The sequence below is a fragment of the Bombus fervidus genome, chromosome 11 (assembly GCF_041682495.2).
Source record: "Bombus fervidus isolate BK054 chromosome 11, iyBomFerv1, whole genome shotgun sequence".
In the NCBI taxonomy this organism is placed as follows: domain Eukaryota; kingdom Metazoa; phylum Arthropoda; class Insecta; order Hymenoptera; family Apidae; genus Bombus; species Bombus fervidus.
Genome location: NC_091527.1, coordinates 5,674,177 through 5,688,440, shown reverse-complemented (window position 1 = coordinate 5,688,440; position 14,264 = coordinate 5,674,177). Strand labels below are relative to the sequence as shown.

General features: G+C 31.5%; 1 protein-coding gene across 5 annotated transcripts in view; it reads right to left on the bottom strand.

Annotated features, from left to right (window-relative positions):
• The window catches only part of LOC139991853 (uncharacterized), a 31,245-nt gene that overhangs the window by 1,427 nt on the left and 15,554 nt on the right, over positions 1-14,264 (bottom strand). For 2 of the 5 annotated variants that reach the window (XM_072012206.1, XM_072012208.1), the window contains exons 2-4: positions 6,613-6,728; positions 404-516; positions 176-320 (exon numbers count right to left, since the gene is read on the bottom strand). In XM_072012206.1, the coding sequence (XP_071868307.1) occupies positions 176-320; positions 404-516; positions 6,613-6,728 (374 nt within the window). Of the gene's footprint in view, positions 1-175; positions 321-403; positions 517-2,917; positions 3,059-6,612; positions 6,729-6,805; positions 6,997-9,823; positions 10,015-14,264 lie in introns of those variants that run through there. The other 3 variants (XM_072012207.1, XM_072012209.1, XM_072012210.1) reach the window with 3 other exon arrangements.

Below are 14,264 nucleotides of genomic sequence, written 5' to 3'. Positions count from 1 at the left end.
ATCCAGATTTTTTACGTCTAATAGGAAACAATAATATAAAAAATGCTCAACTAGTAGAAATTAATAACACGAAGGGCTGGATCTTGCGTCAATCTTTAGAAATTGCTTTTATAAATTAGAAGACAACTAAAATCTATTTTGTATGTTCATATGTAACAAAAAAATGTGACATTACAGTTAAAAGCATTGCGGATAGTTGCTTGAAATCACGAGCAAGTTCGTCGACCGCCGATTTGAAACCAGGTATTTCCTCGTCCGGAAGAGGTCCTCCGCGTCCGGTCACATTGAAAACATGTCGAGCTTCTTTCTCATCAGCATATCTATGAATATAAACCACAAAAAAATATTAAAAAGTTTAAATAAAAATTTTCTTATGATAAATTCAGTCTCAAATAAATTATACTTTGATGGTCCTGGTTTCACGTATCCGTAGTTGCTCTCATTGCGTTCGTACTTGGTTCGCATTTCCTCTGGGAGTTCGCAGAATGCATCAAAAGCTCTGTAAGCTGCTTTCATCTGGAAATAATATATTATTATTACAATAGTAATTATCAAAACTCTATGTATCAAAAGTCTAGTATTATGAGATTATTTTATTATTATTATTTTCCAAGATTAAAAAGACTTTTTAATGAATTTTTCAAGATCAAAGATTTTTTATGAATTAGCGACATGTGATTTCATGAGAAGTACATATATAAATTCAAACGGTTAATGATTCAAATATAAAAACACCCGAGAGTAGCAACACCTCATTGAGTAAAACATTATGTAATTAATGTCTGAGTTCGGTATCAGGAACCTTCCAAGGTAACATTCATGAGATATCGACAAAACCGGTGACGACAAAGTCATCACATTGATACGTGTCATTTCAGTTATCATGGGCTGCTGATTAAATGACTTACGAAATTGTGTAAAAACCTGTTTCATCGACTGTGAATGTACTCAATACCAGGAATGATAAAGTATGTAAAATATATAAGAATATTGCAAAAATTAATAGGCACAGAAAAAGGTAAGAATAATATTCCAAAGAAAAATGAGTTATTGACTTAACATGCCTAGCGATTTTCAACGAAATCATTGACAAAAAGTTCCGATAGATTCAATGAAACAATGAGGAGGGTTACATAATTTGTTCTATTAATTTGTTGTATTAATTGGTTGCATTAATGTCATCGTTCGTGTTTTATGATTATTTAAAATTCCTTGAAGAATAATGTAGATGTAGATAATATATTTCAATAGCATTATGAGTCAATTTGAATAAGCAATTTAGAAGAAATTAAAGAAAATTTTTTCCAATCTGAAAGAAGCTATGATTATTTAAAAAATGAAAAATCTAGGAAATTTTTTTATAGAAATTTATAATGTACATATTTTATTTTGAAGTTGAAGGAGTATTAGTAGAATACGTCGTTGTATTTAAAAAAAACAGCATAAAAGTGTCTTTATGTAATCTTCATGTGACCTTTTGACACGTCATTTTAAATTCTACATGTAACAGAAGCAATGCCAAATGTCTTGCAACACGTATTTTTTACATACTCTGCTTTATATTATTACTCAAATAAACGCTTAGCACTATGGAAAATCCAACAAATTTCATAAAAATAGTGCGACAGTTGTAAATTGCAAAATTAAGTCTGCAAGATGCGCCTCGATCCCTGGGAGTATCTCTGAGTTCACAAAATATTTTCTAAGCTTCTCGATTACCAAAATAAGCTTATACGACACGTTCGACTCGCGTTTCTCAAACCGAATTATTTTGGAAGACTATATCGTTCAACTTATCCATAACAAAATAAAATTTTACAGTGGAGAAATATTTTGAAATTGGATCTACATATATTAAATAATTAATTGTGTGGCGCCGTTAAGAAACATGTAAAATATTCATGTTTGGTTTTTATGCTCCTTTTTGCAGGAATCGTTTTTATTGCTTATTATTTTCTGTAAATGACCAAAGATGTGAACTTTACTTACAATTAGTCATCTAAATTGCTTGGAATCTATTACTCATCGTGAAACAAAATAGACGTTGGAAATAATTTAAGATTTTTGCAACGAAATAGAAAATTATAATAAAAGATTTTAATTACAAACCTAATAATCAAGCGTCAAGTTAAAATATAATTTTCTAGAGGTGAACAAGCTTTCAGATCAGTTATATATTGCTTATTATGTGTATATTCTATAATGATAATATAACATATAATAAAGTAAATAATGAAATCTATAATATTATATATAAACTTTAATAGAAAATTTGATCTAATATAAAACAAAAATACCTACACAACATCGAAAAATCAAAATAGTAGCTTGTTTTATTACTTCAAAAAATAATACACCTAATTACTTAAACAAAATTAATAAATTTTTCATTGCTTCATTAATAAAAATAATGAAAGCTTTTATGGTAAAATTATTCTTTACAAACGTCATATGTACTGATATTTTTATATGATATCTTAAGTCTTGAATCTATAAACAATAGTGGCTAAAATAATCGACTAAACTATAAAAAAATCTATGCCTGTATAAGTAATTAATATTAATTATTACATCAATAAATGTCCTCAGTAAATTCAAGGAAAATCATAGACCATCTGCGTACTATTTTTCTACGCTTCTATCCCACAAGATCGCTTTATCCAATTAGTAACATTGATTGCCACAGAATTCTTCCATCGATCGAATACGTTGTTTACCATGAGAGCAGGCTGGAATAGATCAGGCATGCTGGCCAGTAAACAATCTATTTCACATTGTAAATGGGTTGCAACTATCTAATCGAATCAACAACTGCCACATAAACCAACATGTACCTAATTTAGGTTGAGCAATTACTCGAGGGATTCTAAGGCATCGTACAAATGCTTGTTTTCGCGTGTCTTCCCCCTTTCCTAACCTCATCGCTCGTATTCCTCTCGCCAATAATTTTTAATTCGATTCCAGCCGAGGTAATTAAAACCGACGGTTTGTTTGAACCAATTGAGCTGTGTATGTGACTGATAATGAAATATTGTGACGTCATTGCGAATTGTAGGACCGTCGAAAAGTAACATGGAATTTTTTCAGGAGGGAGCGTGTTTGGTTAACTAGCTAACTAAGTTTGTATTTAGACGGAATTTCAGAATCATCGAGCTAATATTATTGTATAGCGAAGTTTTACAGGTCATAAATTACCATTGCACAGTGATAAGAATAGTTTGGTAACAAAGCAAAATTAAGAAAAATTATAAATTTTTTAGACATACAAATTTCAAAATTGCGATATCTTTAGACACAAGGATTTGAAGATTTAGGAATTTGAAAATTTAGAAATTTGGAGATACGTATAATCAATTTGAAAATTAATAAACTTTAAATTTTGCGAGTTTCACATTTTGAACATAATGTGAATTTTACAAATTAAGAGTTAGTTTATTATCCATTTCATTCGTCGATTGTGAAACGATAAATTTAATTATGTAAAAAGGCCTTTATGTCATGTATGTAAAATAAAGAAATCAGGTATACATATCAATGAAGGTATTCAGAATTTTAAAGATAAATATCTCCCTCGATAACTGATCAGTTAAGGTACCGATTCATGGTCAGTTAGCGAAGCACTACTGTAACAGATGGCGCAGTGAAACTTGTGAAATAGAGAATGCCTTCGTGTTATTTATTATCGATGTGTAATGTATCTTTTACGCAATGTCTGATAAGAAATTAAGGTGCGACCAATAGGGAATTTCCTATATTACAAATCATCCAATTAGTTGGTTTTCCTTCTTCTTCTTTGACAAAATGTCTGTCAAATATGGATGTGATGCTGCTTTTTAGTTTGTAGTTGATATTTTCCGTAAAATAGAAAAGAGTATATGTTCTAGTGATATCGATGTACATACAATATGCATGTGTAGCGGGCGATTATATTGTTTAGGTCTTTATGACTTTATGAAGTTTGAGAAAATCTTTCAAAGAGAATGTAACAAGTAATTTTAATACTAAAATTTTAATGATAGTAACAAAAATAATACAAAATGTAATAGATGAAACATTTCTGGTCTAAGATTAGGGATAGGTATCTTGTTGGATATGTATAATTGTTTCTTGATAATTAAGAGAAATCAAATCATTGAATTTGTTTGAACGAACTAGTGATGTATCAATAATTAATTAATTTTCTAAATACCTTCTTTACTTAATGCTAAGCTATCAATCACCATAATCAATGCTAAGCCGCTTAGATGGAATTTATCAAGCATGCGAAAGGAATTTGTTTATTCATTATGGAAGAACCCATAATACGGTACGATACAGGTGCTGAATATTTTTTCTTCGAATCTATTCTAATATTCATTGTAAAATTTCTTCAGACTTGTATCTTTTCTAATTTTCTAACTTTCATAGCAAAAAAAGAAAAAAAAGGGGGGAAGATATAAAAATGTTTATTTACAAATATTTTTAAATTCTTGAATCGTCATATCCGAATTTTTTAATTTTCCAATTTTTACACCTTCAAATTTCGAAATTTTCAACTTGAGAATTCAAAAATTTCAATCCTTAATTTTAGATTTCAAATTTTCCTTATTTAGGCAAATGTTCCTTTTTTTTCGTAACAATTCCAAAACTCCAAATTGTCAATTATACCGGATGTTCATTCCCATTCAGTTGCAAGTCATCGGCAAAGTAGTACGCGTACGCGCCAAATGAATTAATACATTGTATGGGTAGACGTAGCGTAAAGATAAACGATAAATGCGTTCGCGTATTTATAGTAGATCACGCGCGAATTATCTCGTGAAATTGTAACGAACCGGTCATGATAACGGGCTTCTTCTTTGATACGAGGTCTCACCAACTTCGGCAAGGTCATCGCGTAAAATCTACTTATTACGTTATCTTCGAACCCTTGAAAATTTGTCATGACGTATCATCGTAACGAGGGCATTAAGAAATCTCCGTTGACATAATCTTACGACTGATCAACAATTATATACGTGTGTAGCCTTAACAACTAACCACTGATCTTTACAAATCGAAGCTGCGATATCTTACGCTAAAATATATTATATTTTATAAAAAAAAAAAAAGAAAAAGGAAAAAGAAAAAAGAATACAGTGTTACCCATAAATATTAGGATATTATCTGATATTTTTCATTACAATAAATATCTTTATATAAGCTTTGCGTACTTGCAATCTTTTAATTATTTTATTATAAATCTGTTACTTCATTCGCATCATATGTGTCTTACAATAAAAGATACTAAATAAAGCTATTAGTTTTGCAACAAATGTAACGAATAAATGTCCGAATGCGTATCATTTATTTTTATTATTCGTTTCTCATATCGTAAAAGGTGTTATCATTTTCAGTGATAAACCAACGAAAAGTTTGCGCGTTAAGGGGTTAAATTTCTTTTTTTTTCGCTGCAACCTTGCGAATTTTATACTTATTTCCTTTGACGTGGATTTCGTCGTACTTCGCCTTGACTCCTTTAATTCTGGTTCCATGCGAGATAGTAATTTTGTAAGTTAACCGAGGACGCGAGTTTTGTTACAAGGTAAGGTCTCATCGTGCGTGTAATATGATGGAACGCGTGGCCATCAAAAATACTTCTCCCCATTTAACAGGCTTACACTTTTACAATTGGACGTATTCTCTCTTTTTTTTTTTTAATAATTCATGGTTAATTAAATCAGTATAAAATTACAGCCTTCCTTCCTCATAATCTTTAATGGAGAAATTCGAGAATTCCAATTAACAAAGCGGGTGAAATTTAAGTTGAATTAACGATTCGAGCAACTGGAAGTGGGAAAATGTTTGTTTTACAGAATTTAAGCGGGAGACATCGAAGCTGGGGAAGGGCTTTGGTTATTGAACCGAGTCAAATACTCGAAATTCGAGTCAACCACTCCTTTTACTAAAACGAATCGTATGTTTGAAACGTGAGTAGACGCTTGGAACTTGATTATTTGTATAGTACTTAGCGATAGTAAGTAATTCGATTGTCTAAATACCGTAACGTATGTATTTATTCATTCGGAGTTCAATTATAACTAAACTTGAATATAAACGTTGAAACTATACATTAAAAATATAGTAAAATCAAGATATAGTATCTCTTGTCATACCCTATTCTTGATAAATTTCAGGAATAAAATTAAGATACTAGGAACCTAGAGCGCAGATTCAGTATGAAAAAATTAAAAACCGAGCGATAATTTAATCTTTATATTAAGTATATTATTAAATTTTGTTTATTTAGTATGTTGAAATCAGAGAAGTTTATAAAAACAGACTTATATTTCTTTTCTGTAATACGTAAGTGTTCATACATAAATATATATATAAATAATTAAAAATTATTCGACATATAAATATTTAAAAATACGTATTCTATTTAAACAAGCTTAAACTATTATAAAATTTTCAATAAACGCGTTCAACAGGATTTTGAATTTTATTTTTTCAAATATTTCAATCATTCAATTTGTTAACACTTTTTGACGCGTATAATTACGCGAGTGCCCGGATACGTGTACCTAATGTTCGAAACGCTGTTCGATCCAACGATTACGATGTAGAATGAGTATCGATGGAAATACGTACCTTGCATTCTGGAATGCCGTGGTTGACGAGCAAGGCCAGTCCTTTCTCGGACAGCGCCCTTAGCAGCTTCGAAGCTACCTGCTTCACGACACCCTTCTGAGGACATCTCTCAGTCCCTGGAACAAGAAAACGAAAAGAGTGAGAGAAACAGAAAGACAAAAACATGGGGGACAGTAGAACAGATCATAAGTACCAGGGATTTCCATATATGTTGAACTTTTTTCAAGTTGATCGTCGAGTGCTACTTTAAGTGTACTCAAACTCTCAAGCGTTGCGTGGTTTTGATTAGATTGGGATCGCAATTAAATTGTAGGGAAGTCAAACGTCATAATATTAATCGAAAATTTTAGATTCGAATCGATCTCGATTCGTTAGCAAACTGAAGCATAGAATTTTTTAGATTAATTTAAATCGCTCAAGCAAATATCGAACTTTTTAATCGCTCGAGTTATCTAAAAATCGAACTTTGTAAATCATTCGAATTACTCAAGAATCGAATTCTTGAGCCACTCGACTCGCCTCAGCACACGATCTAATTGATCAAGAAATTCAAACTTTTTACTTTGATCCACGTTATTTCTATTTTCTTTATCTATTGGAGATTTCCAAAATTCAAATATTAAATATAATCAAATATAAATATATCATGATCCATTTATAGCCAAAGCTCAATTTCTTTCTTCGTATCTACAGCAGCACGTTTCGCTATTTAACCTTGTGATAATACTATGATGTATCATCTTCAGCCCCCTAGACGTGTGTATCGATTATTTTTTTCATTCACGGATTGACGCTCATTGATAGACACGCGGTTATCGGCGCGCGGAATGCAAAAAGATGAGGACGCTTTTCTTCTTCGGTGAACCACGCTGACGAAGAGCGATGGATTGACGTTAAGTGATGAGTTTCATCTTTTTCTGATACGAGGTCACGTTCGCGAGACAAGACCGTTCCTTTGACAAATCGTTATATTTTTGCTTTGTGGAGCTCGTAAAAGAATCACTGAATGGGGGACACGATGAGTCTTTTAGGTCTCGGCCAGATATTTTCAAATGTTAAGCATAATCTTTGTGTACATGAACTCAACGTTCCTTCAAATTCTTACGATTTTTACGACTTTCTGTGTTTGATTTATGCAACTTTCTCAAGCATTTCGAAATTTTTACGGTTTCTTAAACATCGTTAACACTGGAAATTTTTGTAAACCCGAATACTTCGCAATAGTTTTGATTTAATTCGTGTCATTCTTTCTTACATCTTCGTCCAGAATTTCAAAGATATCGATGCACCGCGTTCTGTTTTTTTTCCGCATATTTCTTGACTTTCTTCTTTATTATTTATTTTATTTAAGTAGTCTTTTTTTCATTCTTCTCGTTCGCATATCCATTTCAATGCAATTTACGTATGTTGTTTGTTTAACAAAACACAATACGTACATAATGTATCTTGTGGAAATGCATTTCCTGAAATCTCTTTTATAGATGCGTTTTACTTTGATCGTTCATCGCGTGTTAAAACACGAAACTCGAGACAGATCACGAAATCGTTCGATAAGGTGTTTGTTACGCGTTTATTCTCCGATGAAGTTATAAATCCTTCAATCTTGTTTAAAACGTGTATTTAGTATTTAAGCGAGAACGCGTGATTTTCAACAGTAAGGATGATTTAAACCTCGAACGATAGTTGCGATAATTGTTCCGTGACAATTATTTATAGAAATCAAGTTCTTGGACGATAAGTCCGACGTATTACGTTCGCGAGTGAATCGATCAGTCGAAAACGTGAGGATAATGTGATTTCAATGTTTCGAGCATGAAACCACTTCCTCAAGCTATTTTTGACAGTAAGGAACGACTGGTACTGCACAATCTAAAATTTCATTCGTATACGTTTGTGTCTTTTTATATCATCGTTATTTTTTTATGAGTATCTGAAACTTTTACTAGTTTACTTCTAATTCTTTATCTAATATTTTTTATTTTCTTTGCGTCAATAGCACGATATAATAAGAGGACGTTTCAAAGAATTTTATGAACTATTTTCTATTTTTCAATTATACAGGTAGATGCATTTTAAAATTAAGATAAATTAAAGAGATTTATCCTATCAACGTTAAATTTATTTACTTCGTCTTACCTCATTATTATCTATCTACCTTCTTCTTAGGAATCATAAATTCTTCTAAAAATGTCTCATTCTATTTTAAATCAATCTAAAATTATTACTCGAAACCAAACGTACGACTTTGCACAAAATAATCGACATTTTCTCTTCAATCTGAGAGTAATAAACAAGACAAGGCACAATTAATTCCACATATGCATCAATTTTGTTATCTGCAAGTTATCATAAGGAATAATTTGAAATAAAATCTGATTTCAATATCTCTGAGGAATTAAAAAAAAAAGTCCCAGCAGTTTAACAAATAATAGACTTAATGGTAAGATGAACTTTTCCGGCTGTTGTTAATTAAGAAGGTCGAAAAAGAAAAAAAAATTGCGAAATTGTGCGATTCGAAGCAAAAACCTTCGTTCGTGTCGTGCCACGCTCTCATTTTTCGCCAGATGCCGATAAGAAACGTTATCGCGATTTACGCACGATGCGCTCGCCGACAGATCTTGTTTCAACGCCACGTGGCGACGACGATTGCTTTCTCGGTGCTTCTTCGCTCGTGAGAACGTGATTTCACTTCGCGACACGAGAGATCTCGTTAAAATCCATGATACGGACACGTTTCCCCTTACACCGAGGTGTACATAGTATACATAAACACGTTTTTCCTTCTTTTAATTTAATACGAGACATTAGGTGTCGAGAACTGCAATCGGCTCGCTTGATTTTGCATTAGACAGGCGATCGTGTTTGAAATTGTTAGCCATTTGATATCTTATTCTTATTTATCGTTTGACAATTGATATCTTTTGATCTACAAAACTTATGAAAGAGTAAATTTATAATGAATAAATTTATAATGAATAAATATTATATTAAATAAATTTATGAAAGAGTATAATTTATATATATATATAAATTAACGAATTTTATAATACTAATACAGGATGTGGACCGAATAACATGTAAGCGGATATGAAATGATTGATTGTGAAAAAATAAGGAGAAAATTATGACAAAGTACTAAAGGCGAATTCAAGGTAGTTGCGTTTATAGCACGTTCTATAGATGCAGAAATGCCGAACTCACGCCGTTTTACTTCGGGGATTGTGCAAATACTCGAAAATATTAAGCGTCACATTCGTAAAACGTCGGGGCCCGTTAAGCCCAGAACACCGTACGGAAGAGGGCATTAAATTTATATGACACCCTCAAGTGTTGACGCTTTCTCTTTCCACAGTCGAGGGTAACGGAGGCCAGGCAGCCGTCCCACATGTTTGAACTTCATATCTTCTTACGACATATGGAATGAAATCTCTTTAGGCTTCGTTTTTCAGAAAGTTGAGAAAATGGGAAATTTGTCAAGTATACTGAAATTTGGCTAATTACCGACTGAGTAAACGATCAGCGGAAGGCTATTCTACGTGGGAAAATAAGTAATAAAAATAAGTAATAAAATTTCCACTTAATGCTTCATCTTCACGAAGATAGAGGGCCTGAACATGTTTAGTTAGGAATCGGTCTAGTAAAAAATTTATTTTTCGTAGAAACAAAGCCCATGGTGGAAAAATTTCGTTCTACATTTTCATTCTCACACGTAGAATAACGTTTTGTCGATTACCTAATTCTTGCCCAGTCCGGAATCAGCCATATTCGAGTATTACTTGATAAGTTTTTGAACTCGATTTTCTTGAAAACGAAGCCTCATATAAAAAAGCGTTATTCTATATCTTTTTTCTGTCATTTCATAAAAAATCACTTCATGCCTGCATACGTTATACGGTCGTACCCTGTATACTATACAACACTTAAGATTTCCTTTTCTTTTGTAAGAAACCTATAAAACATAAACAATAATTATACAAAATCTAAAACGTTGTCTATGTATTTATATATTCAATAAATACTATTTTCCAATTATTATACTAATTTCCATTTTTGTATTATTTATTCCTTTTAAAAAATTTCATTGTAACACAACTTTGAAATGCTTCGAAACACTGATGTTGCAGTAACAATGTGCAGGAAAAGGTTGGCCTTGTGAAACTTTCATCAATGCAATTTGTTCATGGTGCAAGACACATAATTATCTTCGAGGACGCAAACTTTCTCTGATTTTTATTGTCTTCGCTTTATCAGTCCTCTAATATTTTTAGTTTTAGACGTTATAATCTAAACTTCTAGTAACTTCATCTAGAATATCAATGAGGCCTTATGATAAAAATACGTTAAAAATATATTAAATATATTACCTTGACACGTTAATTAATACTTTTGCGTTTACGAGCCATGTATCACTCTCGTCATGTGTCTTTTCATTAGAACGCACCTACAGCTTCGCATGAATTATAACGTATCGCGAAATATGCACATTTCGCCCAATGATTCGTTCGCAAATGCTAAAGTGATAGAACGTTGAGTTGCACAAATTAATTCTTATTTTTGATATCTTCTACAAAGATATTTAATATATAATACATTATGCATAAATATCATCATCCATAAATGCATCAGATTTAGGGGAATTTATTAAGTAAATTTTGTCGTGAGAAAATTACGGATGTAAACTTCAATGTGGAAATTGCAGGAATGAACGGTATCTCAACATTGTGAATTTGAGGGTCATGCCGTACTTACTGAGGTCGTTGGTTCTACAAACAATTTTATGAGGGATTTATATTCTGGCAATTGCTATTCAGAATACGACGGCAAGACCTTAGTAAATTCGCTAAGGTACTTTTATTACCTCTGCATATTGTGTAGTCTTAGCGATAGACATACATCAAAATGTCTGTAAAAGTAAATACAAAAACGTTTGAGAGTACAAAGAGATTATAAAACTTTTAGAGACTATAAATTTGCTTTGCAATCGATTTTTATTACGGTACAAATAACCTTCGCCGTTATCTCTGCAACATATGTCCAACAAGATTCCCACTGTTTCCAAACACTTGAATCCTTTCATTCCGAAGAACTGCGCAATTTTTGCTTGCATCGCGCTTCAAGCCACAAAACAGGCCACGATAAATCATGATTTAAATCTGAATAACAGTCGAAACCTCCATAACAATCTCCTTTACAACCCACTTATTCTAAACAATTCTACGTTTCAAATTCTATGACTCTGTTCGTGAAACACTTTGCAGATCCAAAGGTCGGTTGTTCGTTCTTGAAGAATCTTTTATCTTGATTCTGTAATCTTTTCACAGTCAAATGTCTTGAACAGGACGATATTTTCTTGAGAAATCTCTGGTCACCATAATTGTCCAATATAGCGGTTCTTAACCATTTGTTTATTACGGACCTACTTTAAATAATTTTTTGGCGTCACGAACTTTCCGCAAAACTTAACTCAAAATTGAAATCCTTAATATGTCATATATGTATATTTGAAGTATTCGTCAACTGCTCATCAACAACCTTACGGAGAGAAGAAGATACATTTTAAATAAATAAGTAATAACAAATAAATAAATACAGATTCAATATTTTTTATTTTATTTTATGAACCGCTGGTTTAATATTTAAACGCATTTACCATAAGGCGTTTTAGGCGTAAAGTTGAGGCCTTATTCTCAATGGGATCACATTTTGTGGCAAAATTTCAAACTTAATAACTTCGCGCTTAGGGCTTTCAAAAGCATAAGCACGACCATGCTTTATAGAAGAATCCGAGGATAACGACCACGAAGAATTTACATCTAATTTGTCTCGATTGCTTTCCGTCAAATCGTTCGACGAGCATCGAGATAGAATACTAATCGACCAAATAGCTATATAATTTTGGTTAAAAGAGATTGGATCTAGTGGCATTTGAGTTATTTTTTGCGTAATTCTTTTTACGCAAACATCGAAATCAGGGAAAGTTGTAAAACTCTGACGTCAATTTATCGATCACGTTTCTACGAAGTTTCGTTACACGGTAAAGAACTATAAAATAGGTGGAAATAGCTAATAGAAATATGAGTAATGAAATTATCGGAAAATTTACTTCGATGAATAATCTATATAGATCTTTAATTAGTCATTAAATATTTATCAAAAAAAAAAAAAAAAAAAAAGAAAAAATGAACGAGATAATTAGAAATTTTTCTCAGAATAAAAAAGTATAAATCAGTCGTATCGAGTGATCATTCAATAATTTGTTTGCAACATTTCCAGTCAATGGAAGTTAATGCGTCGTAACATAAAATGTATTATTAAGTAGAAGATGATTGATCGAGGATTAATCTGTAGTTAGTTTGCTAATTTCAATGGACTATTTCTTTTAAGCAGATAAGTCTTTTATATTGCATTTCCCGATAAGCTGTTGCTTAAGCTTTTTGATACCTTGTTCCACGTGTTTCAAACACATTTCTTTGACCGATTCCTTATCGAAACTTTATCTGTTATTGCCGGAGAAAGTCAGTTTAATTTCTGTAGTGCATATCTTATACGATTAAATTGTTGGTCTTACACCGTATTGGGTATACTCCTTTTATTGCGAAAATTCGAGTCTAATTACTATATAATCGACATAAGAATTTATAGTAATCATAAGATTATCGGGACTTCGAAAACTACTAATTCAGATGCGTTATCTATATTAGTCAAAAACAAGTGGCATTAATGTCAACTAGATATATTCAAGAAAAGTAAACTAGAACAAACACTTACGTTTTCCTGTATGGGTAATATAGACTGCTTATCTTCGATTTAAAGGCCAGAACATTTAATACGTTTCATGTTATATACGCGATTCATTCATCACTCATTCATAGCATTTATCATAAAAAGTGAGGGAGTATATTTTTGAGATATATATGCCAGTTCAAATTTATTGTGACAATATCTATTTAAATAATTCAAATATTTAAGCTACGATAGAAATAAAATGAAATGCGAAGTTTCCATTATTCCAATACTTATGAGCGATACTTTATCCACATATAAAAATATTAATTAAAATACATATATAAAAGGAGAAAAACAACCGAAGATCAAAGATCTTAAGAACTGAAGAGAAATTTTCTTTTAAAATAATTAAAGACTGAACTTCTTGTCTCTCTCAAAATTCACATTTTCCAACAGTACCTTAAAAAATGAATAAAACGTTATGTCGATTAGGCAGTAAGTCGACAGCTCGAGAGAGAATTCACAACAACCATGCATATACGTACGTCATTACTCCGCCTCCGATATGTCATCTGGTGTTAAATTTAAAACTATACACCATGATATCACCGAAGTGTACAGAACTTGTTATCTTATAAATATTAATTTTTATTGGCAAATAACAACTCGTTTATTCAGAAAAAACATTTAATGAAAAACATGCACAGGAATACATTAACGAAAATATGTAATTTGATATTAGTAACTTTTAACTGAAGATAATCATGGCGACTTTTTAGAAAACATTTTTAAACTTCCATTTATCTAGGACAGAAACGTACATATTAAGCGAAATAATAAATGCAGATAAAATAAGAAAGCTTATAGTACAGTATTAGATTACCGATAAGATTATATCGAATAAATTCTTTTTAATCTTTCTTCCT